Raw genomic sequence first — 17,185 nt, 5'->3', positions numbered from 1 at the left:
CGAGGCAGAGTCGTGAGAGGAGAACCGCAGAACCTGCTTCCCACGGTCTGCTGATCCGAGAGAGGAGCTGCAAAAGTCGCCAGGAATCCGACAGAAGCGTCGGTGTAGCTAAGTAGGCTGAACATGACGATGTGTATCGGTTGATGTGAACTGGGTGTCGTTGGATGTCGTGACTGGAAATACAATCTAACTGTTTTTGACGACATACAACACGAACTCGCGTATCTATTCGCTATCTACATGTCCCACATGTCACTCATAATATGCGGATGCTCCTCTCACGAATTGGTGCGTGTATGTGGTCCAGCCTTAAAAAAACGGGAGAGATAAAAAGAAAGATACCCCATAATATTACATCGGCTCTGTATCCGTGTGAGTGCTTTGCTGTGTTTTAGTAAAACGGGTTATATAACAGTCTGTAGATAGTTAAGATTCCTAACAGCAGCACACAAGGCTGCATGGGCAGACAAGGGGAGCAGACAGGGGCGTTTCAACGGGATTTGGGGCCCCGAGGCAAAAGGGCCCAGGAGGCCCCAGGGCTATATAACTTTTTACAAAAATCAAGTTCAAAAGATATTTGGGTAATCACCCTCTTATGACCATCATGATAATCATGCCGTCTGGATTTATTTTGATTTTTATAGCTGTACAATTGTCAAAACATGTTCAATGAGAGCCCCTTATTGTCCCTTTTTTTTAAGATAACTTTCAATATCTGGCAGTTATTGAATGTTTAGGAATAACAGTACTAAGAAATTGACATCACAAACGTGTGACACGCTGGTGAATCTTGTCTGTGATTGGACGGTCTTTCTGTGGAAGTCCTAATGGGGCTAAAGGGCTACCGTAATGACAAGTATATGGGTGCAAAGCTTTCCAGTATCCATCCATCCATCTTCTACTGCTTTATCCTCCACATGAGGGTTGCGGGGGCTGATGCGCCAATCACAGTTGATATAGGGCAAACGACGGGGTCACACCCTGGACAGACCACCAGTCCAATAGTCCATAGTTTTTGAATTTTCTCGATATCACAAATGGTCTAGGACAGGGGTGTCAAACTAATTTTCACTGAGGGCCAAATCAGCATAATAGTTACCCTCAAAGGGCCACATGTAACTGTCATACAGAATAAATGTAACTAAATGTAATTAAATATAATGTAAAATAAAGGTAACTACTCAGTAACATATTGCTAAATAACTTGTTCAATTTCACTCGTCGCATGATGCATATACAATGATGCACTGCGATCTAGTGGCAGGATGCCGTCACCTTGCGGCTAACGCAATTGCCATGCATTGTGGGAAATGTAGTTTATGGTCAACGCACGCCTTAAAGGTCACATAGAGTGGTCCTGTTGCACATATATGTGAGTTATGGAGGTCTACTTACATATATTAAGTTGTTTTTATGGTCAAAATCCTCCTAGTTGATGTAAACGAGCCGATTGAAATCTGTCCTTTTCGAAGCGCTTGTCAGTCGTGCTATTTTTAGCCATAAATCTCGCCCGAGAAGACAGAGTGTGTTGTGATTGGCCAGCCAGCGTAGAGCCTTCCCACCTGTGTTGTGATTGGCCAGGTATCTGGAAGTGACGTAATCTATCACGTCAGCTCTCAGAAGCGCAGCTCCCTCTCTGGAGCGGTGGATGCATTGCTACTCATTATCAAAACATTGTTTTAACAGTGTTTAAAAATAGCTTCGTCACGACTCCCCGCCGCAGTCCCTTTATGACTTAAAACCGGAGTCAGACCCAGAGTCAGAAGACACTGTCGCTCATGAAACACCTCCACAACGGACGTTATTCTTCTTCTGCGGTTCAATGTACGTAACCGGATGTGCCCGGACTACCGCCCGGAGCAGGACGATCGGTTGTTCAGGAGAACCGCTGTCTTACGTAACGTTTACGGGATTTTCAGTGATCTCGTTGAGCCCCGAGATTACAATAAAACACAACGTTCTCAGCAATGGCTGAACTGTTTGTTTCGAACCGTCAGGCTTCATAAACAAGGTAATGACGCAGATACACACCAAAAAAAACAGCGATAATAGGAACTTCCGGTCTAGTTCCGCTTTAAAGCGGCATAGACCTATTTTAACACAGATTTTTAAGACCAATCAATCACTCGCGGGCCACATAAAATGACGTGGCGGGCCACATCTGGCCCCCGGCCCTTGAGTTTGACTTCTAGATTGTCTAGAACACGTGAGTCTGCAGATTTTAGTCTTAACTCAAAATACTTAAATAAATACCACTTCTGAGGCTTAGGTGTCATGGAGAGAAAAAAACTGCCCTTTAACCGGAAAAAATCTCTGACAGTGTGGCCATCTGCCTCGACCTGTTGGGGTGAAAGCAGAAATGGGGGACAGAGGAGAGGAAGGGGACAGAAATGGTGGAGAGAAAGCGAAAGAGGGATGTGAGGTAGAGACTCGAGGCTGGTGGCATAATTTGAAAAGTTACCCTGTACGAATAACAAGGAGCAGGAGAGACAAATTCACACACTATTTTTGGCTCCACGTTGCAGGATAGTTGCTGGAGCTCAGATGTTTTTGATGTTGCTATAACAACAGTGACAATAGTGAGGCAGAAGAGTGGTAATGTGGACAGGAGGAGCCAGAGAGGAGCCATTCATCATCCATTTTTGGCCATGGATGTTGACAGAGGAGGTTCAGAGGCAGAGAGAGAGGAAAACAAGAGCCCAAGTGTCTCAGTGAAGGAGAAGGAGTGGGGGGGGGAGAAGTCAGGAAGTTGTGGTCATGAGTTTTAATCGCATGGTGGATGGTTACACAAGGGACTATGAAGGAGACAGAGAAGAAGGCTGAATGGGAATCGCAGTCTGACGGCAGAGAGGAAAGAATTTCCTTATCAGAAGAAAAGGAGCAGCACTATTAAACCCTGTTACTGTTTTTTATGAAACACTAGATGAAGGAATGACTCAAAGATGGAGACTGAGGATTGGCTGATGAGGCACCTGGGGATTCTAGGAGTCAATGAGCTCTACATTTGGACTATTAAGATGGAGAAGAGCTCAGTGATGTGAAGCAGCACTGCATAATTTGTAGATTCATCTGGATGCATTTATAAGCTGCTGCTGGCTTCAACACACAAATACCAGTGAAAGCTTTCTGGAGCCCAAGTGTCAAACAGAAAATGTTCCACAGCGATTGGAAATAGTGTATTTTTTGTTGTACCAGACAAGATCTATTTAGTTTTCTGGGCAGTTTTGATCTGATGTCGAGGTAATTAATACAGTTTCTCAGGCTTCACATAGATATTTATTCTGTACTTTACAGGAAAGAGGAAAGAGGATTTTTTTTGTAGGATGCTTTCTGCTTTAATCATATGTTGTTCTCTTTCTTAAACACATTCATGTACTTGGATAAAGGTATTGAATATATCATTTTGATTTTGTATATTATATTCAGCCATACTGTATCCTTAACATTCAGGGAAAGACGAGGCATTTTTTCCAAAGCATTACAATAAACACAAGCCAGTGTCGTATCACAACATCAATACTGCACTCGTATATCACTGAGCTGTAGCTTGTGGCCTGTAAAAACTCTGAGGTCATGATCTGAAGGAAATCATTAACATTTTTCACCAGCAATAAACACTTCATGTCATGCAGATTATTTATTACAACATTAGTATTTTTACATGGACAGCAGTATTAAGATATTAAGCCAGTGTGGAGCCGTTTGCAATTTCCTCAACCCGAATAGGGTCCCACTCTGAATAAGAATAATAATTTATATATATATATATATATATATATATATACATATTTTTTACATAATTATCATTTTCATGTGTTCTTCAGTCTGTATGATGGTTGAGTGTGAATATGATGTGTATAGGTCAGGACTATAATTAATTTAGGCCTCTGCAGGGAGTTTGCATGTTTTCCCTGTGTGTGCGGGGTTTTCTCCAGGTTCTCCGGTTTCCTCCCACAGTCCAAAAACATGCAGATTTAGGGATTAAGTAAATTGGACACTCTAAAGCAGGGGTGTCAGCATAATGGTTACCCTCAAAGGGCCAGATGTAACTGTCAGACAGAATTTATATCTAAAATAAAGTTTACTACTCCGTAACATATTGCTAAATAACTTTCTGTATTTATTACTTATTCAATTTCACTCGCCGCATGATGCATATACAATGATACACTGCGATCTAGTGGGACGGCGGGATGCCGTCACTTTGCGGGTAACACAATTGGCATGCATTGTGGGAAATGTAGTTTATGGTCAACGCACGCCTTAAAGCAGCATAGACCTATTTTAACACAGATTTGTAAGACCAATGAATCACTCGCGGGCCACATAAAATGACGTGGCCGGCCACATCTGGCCCCCAGGCCTTGAGTTTGACATGTGCTCTAAATTGGCCGTAGATGTGAGAGTGAATGGTTGTTGGTCATTATATGGTTTCCTGGACTGGCGATCTATCCAGAGTGTACCCTGCTTTCGCCCTATACACCTATGTGTGACATAATCCTATGTCAGCTGGGATTGGCACCAGTGACCCTCATGTGGAGGATAAATCGGTAGTTGTCTTATGCTAATTAAAAAAAAAACCCATGTAAGCATTCGATGTCTTTTTAACCTTTCATCCTTACGTCAGAATATTAAGTACACATCATATTGTAATGGAGTACTAATGCTCCATCAGATTAGTTCTTAATCAGAATAAGGTCGATTGTTTTTGTATTGATTTCCATGCAAATGGAGTCAGTGATTTTTGCTTTATAGAGCCAGAGGTAACATCAGGAAAGTAGGCGGACGGGCCAGAGGCGACGACATGTCTGTCTCACACCACTGGCATCATCTGTTAATGAGTCTGCAGGCACGGCTGCCCTTGACCATGACCGAACTATTAAAGACTAATGATTTCCATTGTGTAGGTCAGTGGTGGCTTTTGCGCTCTTTACAGGATCAAAATAGTCGCTTAAATATTGATAGAGCTTGGCAGGGGCTGGGCTGATTAGTGTTTAATATTTAATTTGCACACAATAACTGAGCACATTTGTTTCAGAGATTGACAGCCTCAGGTTATTTATCAGCATTCAGCGCCATGTTTTATCATGCAAGTGTGATAATGGAGTTTGGCTGCTTACAGTCCCCTTAAAGATGTAGGATTTCTGCATTAACATATTTAAAAACATCAAGACTAATGTAGTAGTGTGACCACAGCAACATATACAGCACGCACACACTCAACTCTCCTGTGAATTACACATACACAATCAGCCGTGTGACTTCTGGTTACCTTTGTGTCTGTCGTAAGATGACAGCTATAATGTCTGGGACAGACTCCGTAAGACACATCAGTGTGAGGAAGGAAAGATTCGGTTGTACTAGTTAGTGCGTTGTCTTTTGTAATGCTTTGCATTTTAGTAGAATCATTGCTGTTTTCTGCCACAGAAGCTCTCCCCAGACAACAATTCCCATGTTTCTAAGCTGCTCCATGACGCGATCAAACGAGGTCCTCTGTTATTGTTTTTATTGAGAGGGCCCCCAGAGGCAAAAAATGCATACTGTGCATTTTATTCTTTGGAACAGCAAGTCCAATCCAATGCATTTGTAGTACACTTAATGCATATGGGTTTAAGATGATATAAGTGCTGAATATTTTACATTTTGTTCCCTGATATTTACATCTCGATGAGCAAAATAATGTTGGACCTAGGACATATTAGATTGATTGTTTGAATGTACAATTTTAGGTTTAGTTTCACCAATTGCTTTCATTTTTAAAAAAGGTATAAACCAATCAGAAGACACAGTGACAGCAACAGCAAACTGTTGAAGGTGGACAGGAGGGGAAATTGGTCAAATCCAAAACAGTTAAAACAGAAGTATAGAGGTCACACTGCAGTTTAAAAACCACTTATGAGCATTAAGAATCAAATCTGTTCTTTGGATCAAGATGGAACTTAGTAATGGAAAAAAACTCTGTGAAGCAGTGTGGATAAAGTGTTACCTGGCCTGGGTGCTTCTGAGGGTGAATTCACGCCAGATCTTCTTAATCAAACTCGAGTTCGTTTGCTTGCAAAGTGTGGTTCATTTGGAGAGGTGTGAATGCGCAACCGAACTCTGATGCGCACCAAAGAAGCGATCTCTGGTCTGCCTAAAAACGTAGGTCTCTAGGCTTCACGCGAACCAAATAAAGGAAACTACAGGACTACAACGCAGGGCATTGTGGGTAAACACAACCAAGATATATGTGTGTTGAACGTTATCCTGGAGAAATGACTGAGCCCACTGTTGCAGCATAAAGCGATAGGATTCGATGCAGCTTTATGTTTTGCTCTTATGTGGAGGAAATGGAAGTTGTCATGCATTAACCAATAGATGGGCAAATTTTTTCTTGTTCATTGTTTGTCTTCTCATTTTTTGATGCAGCGCTGGCTCAGGCAAGGAGGGGAATGCACTATTCAAATCGTACGGAGTCTAATGGACTATTGGGTGTGAAAACGACATTAAACATCCTCGCTAATCTTTATTAATGATGTTACTCACAGTGGCAGCAGCAGAATAAATTCAAAAGTCAGCAGAAACAGCATGTAAACTAATAAGAAGGAACCTCATCATACACTCCTCATCTGTGGATTTTAACAAACTTATAGGTGTTATGTCTTTTTCGTTTTAAACACATCTAGATGCAAATACCAAGTGCTGACTTTGTTATCAGATCTTATACACACGCTCATGTATGTTTAAAGCTTCAGTTGTGCACGATTACTCATCTTGAGATGCTTGAATTGAGGAAGTTTTGGGCTGTGCAAGGGCTTGTAGCAGTTTCCTGTGTGACAGACTGAGTAAAGGAGGAAGTGATTAAACGGAAAGGGAGCACTTCCTTTAAACACCCCCTCTCTTCCTTGTGTGTTCGCCATCATCCTCACAAGAAATTGTCTGTCAGAGGCTGTTTGAAATCGACACCCGTGTGACAAGAACTGCTAATACAAGAGGATTTATACAGTCTACCTGTCTTAATCTTTCATTCTCTTTCTCTTCACTTTCTCATCTCCAGTTCCCTCTTTCTGCTGACCAACAAAATCACACAGTTCTCACCACGGTAAGATCACAGTTACATAGCTCTTAATGATGCCTAATATTTCTTATCAATGTTTGTATTTTGCTTATTTTTCTCCGTAACTATTTATTTCCATGCAATATAAAGACAATTAGTAGAAACCCATTGGAGCTGTGATGATTATACTGCATGTACATGAACCAAAAGTCTACTACTTGCTTGATACGATACAGGAATAAAAAGAAAAGAATCAACACATATTTATATACATATCATAAAGTTCATTTAATCCAGGATGTTAAAATTCATCCCAAAATGTGTCGAGATGTTTAGCAGAATACACAAAATGGTGGTACTAGCCAAAGACTCAGGAGATTATCGGAAATCAATAGGATACATCCTCTGTCTGTAGAAAATCATTCACCAATCTGTTGATTTGCTATTATTATATAATGATATTTATCTTTATTTAAGTATTGTATTAACTGACCAGCATAATTTTCCACATGGACATACAGAATGTAATGCCTGTATTAAAACATGGTCCAAAGACAGATAGAGAGTTCAGTAAAGCAGAGAGGAGTCAAATATCCTGATTCATGTTGTAATATTCTTAGACCTTCTGTACCTGTTTGGCTGAGTTGTGATATAATGTCCAGACTGTATGTTAGCCTTGATACAAATATGACAGGTGCATGTATGGTGTTTAAGAAGCTGAAATAATTTAGTGCAGCATGTGGGCAATGTGTCCTGCACCTGTTCATCTCCTTCAATGGGCTTATGTTCTGCCTCCCACCCACATACACACACTCACACACACACACAAATAGTTGTTTTTATATCTTAATGAGGACACATCATAAACATAATGCATCCCATAACCCCTTACCCTAACATTAACCATCACAACTAAGTACTTAACCCTTACTCTAACCTAAAACCAGGTCTTAAGCCCTTTAAATCTGTGGGGCCCGGACAAAATGTTGTCCTCACAAAGATATAAATACAAGTACACACACACACACAGCTGTTTTAAATGGAACTCTGCCATTGACCCACAATCACCCTTACCTCTCTGCCAAACACGTGTGTGCGTGAGGGCACTTGGCTGATCCTGATATTTTTCAATATAAAGATTGAGGGTTTTAGGGTTAGAATTAGGTTTAGGTTAGGTTAAGGTAAGCATTTATCTATATATCTATATATATCTATATAGATATATAGATATATAAATATTTAAGGGGTTGTGTACAAAAATGTGTGCATGTCTGTCTGTTTTGAGAGTGTTAATGCCTAAAAGACTTGGTAAATCAAATGTATTGGAGGCAAAAGGAGATCACAAATGGTTGTAACCGTGTAAAGATGTAGAGATACAGTATATCAGCTTTTATTGCTGAAGGAAATAGTTCCCCGGAAAATAGATATGATCTGTTGTGTGGAGCTTTATCTCTTTCTCCTCCTCCTCCTCCTCCTCTTCCTGCAGTCACTTTCCTCGTCTCCATGCGGCCCTGGTTGTGTCTGTGCTCACCGCTGGTCATGAGAAGTCATGAGACTGAATCAGACGCATGAGAATCATTAACTCCCTGTGTTGCTTCTTTGTCTCTCAGTTCCTCTCATGCTGACTGAAAATGGATGATATCCACAACGGGGTTCAGATTGGAGAGAACAAGTTCATCAGCAAGTAAGGATCAAATTAAAGATATATTATGTCACTTTTTCTGCATGAAATTATCTCAAAAAACAGTTAGATTGATGTTGTATAATGTTATTGAGTGGTGTGTATACATTAGGACACAACATATCCACCAGACTTTAAATTATATATTTCTATTGAAGGTAAAGCTTTAATTTGCTCAGCTTTGCTGTTTCTGGTAGCTCTCCTCATAATCCACACTCATCCCAACTTCATCAACTTTAACTAGGTTGTTTGTTATTGTTTTGGTTGAGACTCCTCGCTGTAGAAACTACTGACTCTGCATTTGTCATCCTGTTTCTCAGGAACTCGCCTGTACACACATGTGAAACACATGAGCTCATGTCAAGGAGGGACTTATTTTATGTTCGATTTCATTTATTTACACTGCAGAGTTTAGGGTTCATAGTATCTTTCTTTGCCTTGTCGTTCTACTCAAGTGTACTGTAGCGGACATTGAGATGAAATGAAAAAAGTTACTAGGATGGAGCCTCTCAACGCAGATTATATCTTGAAGATTGAAGACAAATTGCAAAATTACTTAAAATACCAAAGAAAAAATACCCTCGTAAATAATAACATATACAGACGACATGGAGTCACACCTCCTGGTCATTCATTTTGACCAAAGTAATTAGAAATCAGAAGTCTCTCAGCAAGAGCACATAATATAATCATACGTTCTGGAGTATGAGTATTTATTATTATTCCATATAGATGAGACCACTCACTCACACAGTCACCTTATTTCTTCATCCTGCAGTCATGTATGTTTATTGTTCCTACTCTTGTTCCCACCCTTAGATGTTACCCACCCCCAGTATATTGTCACCCCTTCACTGTATTAGTTTGGTATGGGTCACATACATGTATCACCACCCTGTCTTGCAATTAAAGATACAATTTAAATACAATCATAGTAATCAAGAGCAGGAACAACTTTTATTTAAATAAAGTCTTTATAAGTTGATTTTCATGCTGTTCTGACATTTAACTTGAATCACTGCCTGGATTTCATGAAATTACACCTTTACACCTCACATCACAATACAGACTTCAGCCTTTTAAAAGTGCATTTTCTCTTCAGTGACTCAGCATCTTTGTCTCTAGGTCAACAGTCCTCTCCCACCTCAAGACATACAACCTCTACTATGAAGGACAAAATCTACAACTCAGACACAGAGAGGTGAGGAGACATTTAAATTGTGTGTGTGAATGTGTGTGTACACCTGGTATTCCTTATGTTGTGTGGACCTACATCTGTTTACACAGTCACATTATAGGGATTTGCCTTCCTTATGGGGACAAAAATCAAGGCCCCATAACGTAAATGACTACATTTTAAGGTGAAGACATGTATTAAAGTTAGGCTGAGGTCAGGGTCAGGTTTAAGGTTAGCAGTAATTCTTTTTAAGTCAATGCAATGTCCTCTGTTGTCATGTGCACACATCGATCACAGCTCTTCTCCTCTCCCCTGACAGGAAGAGGAGGAGCTGATTGTCGAAGGCTTGCTGAACATCTTCTGGGGCCTTCGCCGACCAATCAGGCTTCAGATGCAGGATGACCACGAGCGTATCCGACCGCCCCCCTCCTCCACATCGTGGCACTCGGGTTGTAATCTGGACAGTCAAGGGTAAGAGATCCAGACAGATCCAGTTACACCTCACTGCCCGGAAATGGTGAGACACTGTAGGTCAATGAGGGCAGATATAGATTAGGCCACGCCCACGTTTCTCTGATGAGACATTATTTGTTTCTTGAATGGCTGCTTCTTGATGTTTTTTGGCATTCATTGTTGTTATGCAACCAATCCTGCAAAAGGTTAAATCCTTTAAAGTCCACATGACATCAATGCATCATGCATTTTAGTGTGTTCATCACCTATTCATGTCACCTACACGTCCACGTACAACCTAATGATACCAAAAGAGATAGTTTTACCAAAATGACTATTGAATTTTAAAGCCTGCAATGCCCTCAAAACAACTTTGAGATTTTTGATGAGTCATCTTGTGCTTGAGGTCGTATAACGAGCATTTAATCATGCAACTGGTCTATATGTAAGAATTCAGAATGCACGATATCAGTGTCGGCAGATATTGGCTTCAAAATGTATTATCGGATATCAGCAAACAAGACCAAGATCCGCCAATATGACTAATGACTACAACATAATGATAAATATCGACATCTACTGCGACATGATGAGGCAAGATATCATGTTAATTTCACGACAGAAGAGACTAAATGACCTCTGCAGTTGGGCGCAGGGAAAACCGTATATAAACTGCCTGGCCAAAAAAAAAGTCGGCACCTAAAAAAAAAAAAAAGGTCACACACTCTAATAGCCTTTAGCTTTGATTACGGCACTCATTCAGTGTGGCATTGTTTCGATAAGATTCTGCAATGTCACAAGATTTATTTTGGTCCATTGTTGCATTCATTTTTTACTAAGATCTTGTATTTAAGATGGGAGAGTCGGACACTGCGCAAAGCCTTCTCTAGCACATCCAAAAGATTCTCAATGGGGTTAAGGTCTGGACTCTGTGGTGCCAATCCATGTGTGAAAATGATGTCTCATTCTCCCTGAACCACTCTTTGACAAATTGAGCCCAATGAATCCTGGCATTGTCGTCTTGGAATATGTCCGTGCCATCAGGGAAGAAATAATCCATTGATGGAATAATCTGGTCATTCAGTATATTCAGGTAGTCAGCTGACCTCATTCTTTGGGCACATGATGTTGCTGAACCTAGACCTGACCAACTGCAGCAACCCCAGATCATAGCACTGCCCCCACAGGCTTGTAAAATCACTTGATTTACATTATGTTAAAATGATATTATATTACCTCAGCTTTAATGAACACAGTTTTGCAGAGATCCATAAACTAAACAAAAGCCACATCTACACAGTACAGCCTGTGTCATCAGACCTGAAGCTCCATCGTAAGCTGCTTAATTCCGTTCATCAAATGAAGCTGTTCTCGTTCCCAGGATAACAGGCCTGCGTGTAATTTTACCTTTGTGCTAAAACTGTTTACAGGAAGTAGACAAAATGACAGGAACATTTTATGCAACCTCTCATAAGTTTGTTGCATAATGTCTGTCATTTAGCAGTCCAGTAAACACAAATAATACGACGGTGGAAATCACAGCACTAACGACATCATCCTGCCACATTTCACCCTCTCAGGCACCTTTCAACTGAGGAGAAGTGACGTTAACTTTGGAGTTACTAAATCACCACATATGTGAAGGAGATTTTATATTTTCACATACACTACCAGTCAAAAGTTTGGGGTCACCTATACGATTTTTGTGTGTTTTCCATTAAAAGTCACACTTTTATTCAGCAAAAGAGTTGCAAAATGAATAGAAAATATAGTCAAGACATTGACAAGATTAGAAATAATGATTTTTATTCAAAATAATAATTTTGCCGTTCAAACTTTGCTTTTGTCAAAGAACCAGCAAAACTGTTTTCAGCTGTGCTAACAGCCTTCTAATGCGATTAGCAAACACAATGTACCATTAGAACACTGGAAATGGGCCTCTATACACCTATGTACATATTCCAAAAAGATATACCTTCAAAAAATAAGGACATGTCGAAGTGACCACAAACTTTTGAACGGTAGTTTACAGAGTACATAAAGAAGGAGGAACAGGAGTCGGCAGTTAACCAGACAGTGATGTACTCACTGTCTGAGGTGTGTATACAAAATAGTGGAAATGAGATTCACCGTATTGATTTTGTTCAGTGACATCACTTGTTTGTTTTTTTTTACATGACTTACTTCACTATTCTGAACAAAAGCTGCCCTGGTTGCTGTTTGCTCCATATACAGCCACCGTCATTGTATTTTCCATATGATATTTTCCATTGCGTGTGTACAATTTTGGCAGCTTCTTGTTCTTCTTTGGTGGTGTGTGTGTGTCTCTTACTCTCTGTCTCGTTTCCTTTTTTTTTTTTTTAAAGTTCCCCCAACAGCACAGATGATCAACAACAGAGTCCACCCATAGTGGAGGTGACGCCACCTGACAGCCAACCAGAGGACAACGGTGTGATGGAACAAGAGACCGAGGAGGGTAAGTGTCCTTAGTGACAGTCAGGCCTGAGTGCTGTATTGATATTATATTCATATTATGATATAAGAGAAGATATCATTACATAGATGTTGATATCATCATATTGATATGGCATCTCAAATGGCTTTTCCTGGTTTTGAAACCCATTACAATACTGATATTGAGGCATTAGTCTTAAATATTATGACATATTAAAACGATATATATATATATATATATGTGTGTGTGTATATATGTATATGTATATTTATGTGTGTATATATACGTATATATATGTGTGTGTGTGTGTGTGTATATATGTTTATATATATATATATATGTATATGTATGTATGTATATATATATTATGTATACATATATTTAATATCTTGTCATAATATTTAACACTAATGCCTCAATATCAGTACTGTAAAGTACATACATATATACATATATTTGTATGTATGTATGTGTATATATATTTATATATATGTATATATGTATATATAATATATATATACTACATTCATGGAATCAACATACCTGTATAGTTATGTAAGAAAACACAGCAACTTCAATATCCTTCATTAATTGAAAAGTCAAAGACATACACCAGGTTTTGAAAACTAACAATAAAAACTGTATTTTTAATGTTTAACATAAATAATAAACAGCAAAAATACAATTTTTTTTTTTTTAACTTCATAAGCCACATCACCCAGCCCTTCTGATAGTTCAATGTAAATATGGCAACATGCTGTGGCTGTAATAAGGATTCAGTGAACAGCATCATCCTCCAGTCAATATTGAATATTACAATATTGAATTAGTTTAATCAGGAGTTTACTGCATAGTTCCTTTAATTTGGATAAACTCATGCATGACAGGGATGATCTAAAATCCACTTACATATGTGCATATGATATTAGCTCTCAGATTTTCAAACTTTCAGAGTTGTAGTTTCCACCATGTCAGTCTAAGACCTTTCTTAAAGATTGGAGCTTACCATTATTGTATTTCTGTTCATTTTAATGACAAAGTAATCTAAGGTAATGGTTGTTGATTGGACAGAGGACAGTGAGACCTCCGCTCAGCTCTTACGGACAAAGAGCGATGCCGGAGTTTTAAGACGTGGACAGCGACGGTCACCGAGCGACCAGAGGAAAATAAGACGCCATCGCTTCTCCATCAACGGACACTTCTACAACCACAAGGTGCTGCCAGTAGAATCAGTCTGTATAATCACTTCAGTTTATTTAGCATATTTAGCATATTTTGGCAGCAGTTTTGATGTGAATCGTCATAATAATATTTATTAACACGATATTAAAATGTAATACATTGTACATGTATGTTTGTATAGAAGGTTTGATCCATAGCATGTATATAAAAATGGACGTACAACTCCAGATTGACCACCAAGGTCAGATTTTTGAAAACATGGATGTTCACAGACCAGAATACCACTTGTGTCTAGTCATATGTGCCATGCTTTAATGTCATGGTTTACAAAATTGACATCATGTTCTATTAATGAAGACCTGAAACTAGCGATTTAGACCAGTGGATCTCAAACTGGGAAAAGACTGAGCTTTGGAAGTATCACCATTATCACCAGTGTTAAAATACAGTGGTGTAAATAGGTCGAGCAAAGTCAGATACAGACTTTTCACAGGAGGCAGATTTATTCACAATAAGATCTCATCTCTCATCGTCCTGCTCTTCCTCACATATACTGTATATATAACTTGGATTAGGATGGAAAAGTATCACTGATTTTCCTCCAAGTACCACCAGAGGAGGCTCACGTACCACTGGTGGAACACATTCTACAGTTTGCGAACCTATGACTTGAGACCATTAACCAGACCAAGTGTGCAGCCTTTCCCCCATTTCACCCATGTGCATGCGTGTTAAACACATTTTGCACAATACTAAAGCTGTGTTATATTTAATTGTCATTCATTATTATATATTCCTTTATACATTTTACAATTTTCCAACTCATTTACAAGCTTTAAATATATTCACGATGTTTAAATGTCTGTTTCCCTCAGACAGCGGTATTTACTCCCGCTTTTGGCTCGGTGACGAATGTTCGGATCAACAGCTGCATGAGAACACCGCAAGTGCTGCGAGTTCTCCTCAACAAATTTAAAATTGAAAACAGCCCGGATGATTTTGCGCTCTACCTCGTCCACACGAGTGGAGGTGAGAATGGGTTACGCTGTTTATTGCTTTTCCTTACTGTCACCGTGGAACGATATTTAATGTGTATGTATGTGTCCCTTTTTTTTCTGCTGTATTTACATTTCAGAGCGTGTAAAACTGAAGCGCAGTGACTATCCTCTTGTGCTGAGAATAATGCAGGGTCCATGTGAGCAGGTCTGCAAAGTTTTCCTCATGGAAGCGGATCTGGGTGAAGAAGTCACATATGATGTAAGTCCCCACATTGACTGTAAAACTGATTCCACTCAGAGATACGAATGTCTCTTTTCCACTGCATGGTCCCACCTCGCCTCGACTCTACACAGTTTGGTTGGTATTCCATTACAATATAGTACCTCCTCAACGTGGGCGGAGTCATCACTGCACGGCTGCATGAAACTGCTGCGACACACGCAAACTAGTGACTTGTAAAGCTGTTGTTTTCAATGTATTGAATCATTAGAATCAGTTAATTTAAAAAGATTTGTTCAGTACTTCCTGTATGACTCCATCTGAGACAGTCACCGAACCGAAATACAGCAGCAGGGTTTATGATGCGGCTCGATCGCCGGCTTTCAGCAGTGGTGTCGCTAAATACACCAAATAAATATTGAGATTTAAGACTTGTCACTTGACATTAACGCACTTTTCAGGATTTGTAAGTCTTTTTAACTGATCTACAGTACTGTACATCATCGTTTGATTCTTGTGTCAGACGCGTTTGCTCGTGTCTCTTCCTGTGACGGCACTTTGACCAATCAGTGGCCAGCAGTCTGATGACGTCACACGTAGTATCGGCTCAGCTCACTTGTAACCTTGCCAGAGCAGGTACTAAAAAATTACCAGGTAACGGGTACTATAGCTAATGGAAAAGCTAAATAACCGTGCCGTGCTGAGTCGAGTCATGCTGGGACCATGTCGTGGAAAAGTGTCAAAAGACTTGATTCCTGGATATGAATGTGCACAAAGGACACCAACAGTGTCCACCCCTGTTTTATTTTCATGACACTTTTTCTCCACCAGGTGGCACAGTATATAAAGTTTGAGATGCCTGTCCTGCAGAGTTTTATCACCAAGCTGAAAGAAGAAGAGGACAGAGAGGTGCAGAAACTCATGAGAAGGTAAATATCCTTCCTTACTTCATGATCCTGTGTCTTTATTCTGTTTGAAACTGTCCACATGTCAAACAGCTGGTGACAAATGAAAGACAGTTTCTTTTAAAACTGTCATAGTATAGAAGTTATAATCACTGAGCATTGTCCTTCTCTACATGTCTCCTTGTACTTGCAGGTATAATTTCCTGCGTTGTGTAATTGAGAAGCAGCTCCATTGTGTTCCAGAGGGGGCGACGTGCATGTGATCCAACTCTCTCCAGCACATAGAACTGTCAAAAAACATTCCCAGAGTTAAATCTCCTCCACCTGGCTGTGACGGCAAATCAGCAGACGACAACCCCAGCGTACGTCTGTCAGTGATAACCCTGCTCGCCTGAGTTAATCCCTGCCTCTGCATGGAGTCGTTCGCTCAATCAGATTACACACAGAAGTCTAACATGCCGTCTTGTGTGCATGTTTACGCGTGACCATCTTTACAATAGTCTTGAGAGTCACAGAGACCTGCACAGCCTTGTTTGTTTCTCCGTTCAGACCAAGAGCACCCAGTGTTGTAAGGCCGTCTTCAGGCTAAAGTCCAGACCCAAAAATGAGTTCAAAGCACAAACATCATTGGTCTGTGGTCTTAGCGAAGTGCCTGTTTTTAAAGGTTCTGTAAAGCACAAAACATTTTGAAGTTAGTGTCGTGTAGAAAATAATAATATGAGGGTATTTTTTACATCGCACAGTTTAGGGTGTTGTGAAATGTACGGGAACCACAAGTAAAAGGGTCATAGCCTCCAAACAGCGTTATTGCACTGGGTGCTTTTATGATGCTTGTGTGTGTGTGTGTTAAAGCTGCAGTAGGCAGGTTCGCTGGAAAAATCAACACCTGTTTTATTGTTCGACTCTTCTTTCCCCTGATAGGCTGATTTGCAACATAGCACGTTGTTGTCAAAAGGATTATAATCAACCCTCTTTGTTTTTACTGCAGCTGAAAACGTTGTGTTTATGTTGTCGCCGTAGCTATCATTCTGCAAATATGAATGATGAAGATGCTTTTGTTATTGTAGGTAAGGGAATA

At 39.9% G+C, this 17,185-nt stretch overlaps 1 protein-coding gene across 1 annotated transcript; it reads left to right on the top strand.

Moving 5' to 3' along the window:
• Window positions 1-11: 11 nt before the first annotated feature.
• On the top strand, window positions 12-16,673 carry rassf2b (Ras association domain family member 2b). The gene is made up of 11 exons (XM_083904975.1): window positions 12-112; window positions 7,037-7,081; window positions 8,647-8,720; window positions 9,843-9,918; window positions 10,214-10,365; window positions 12,714-12,823; window positions 13,874-14,016; window positions 14,860-15,013; window positions 15,120-15,241; window positions 16,034-16,131; window positions 16,301-16,673. Exons 3-11 carry the CDS (start codon window positions 8,668-8,670, stop codon window positions 16,368-16,370), a joined length of 978 nt encoding a protein of 325 aa, XP_083761101.1. The 5' UTR covers window positions 12-112; window positions 7,037-7,081; window positions 8,647-8,667; the 3' UTR covers window positions 16,371-16,673.
• The last annotated feature ends 512 nt before the right edge of the window (window positions 16,674-17,185 follow it).

This window comes from Microchirus variegatus, assembly GCF_963457635.1.
Source record: "Microchirus variegatus genome assembly, chromosome: 18".
Classification (NCBI taxonomy): Eukaryota; Metazoa; Chordata; class Actinopteri; order Pleuronectiformes; family Soleidae; genus Microchirus; species Microchirus variegatus.
The sequence above is the reverse complement of the archived record's forward strand: the minus strand, read 5'-3'. Positions and strand labels throughout refer to the sequence as shown.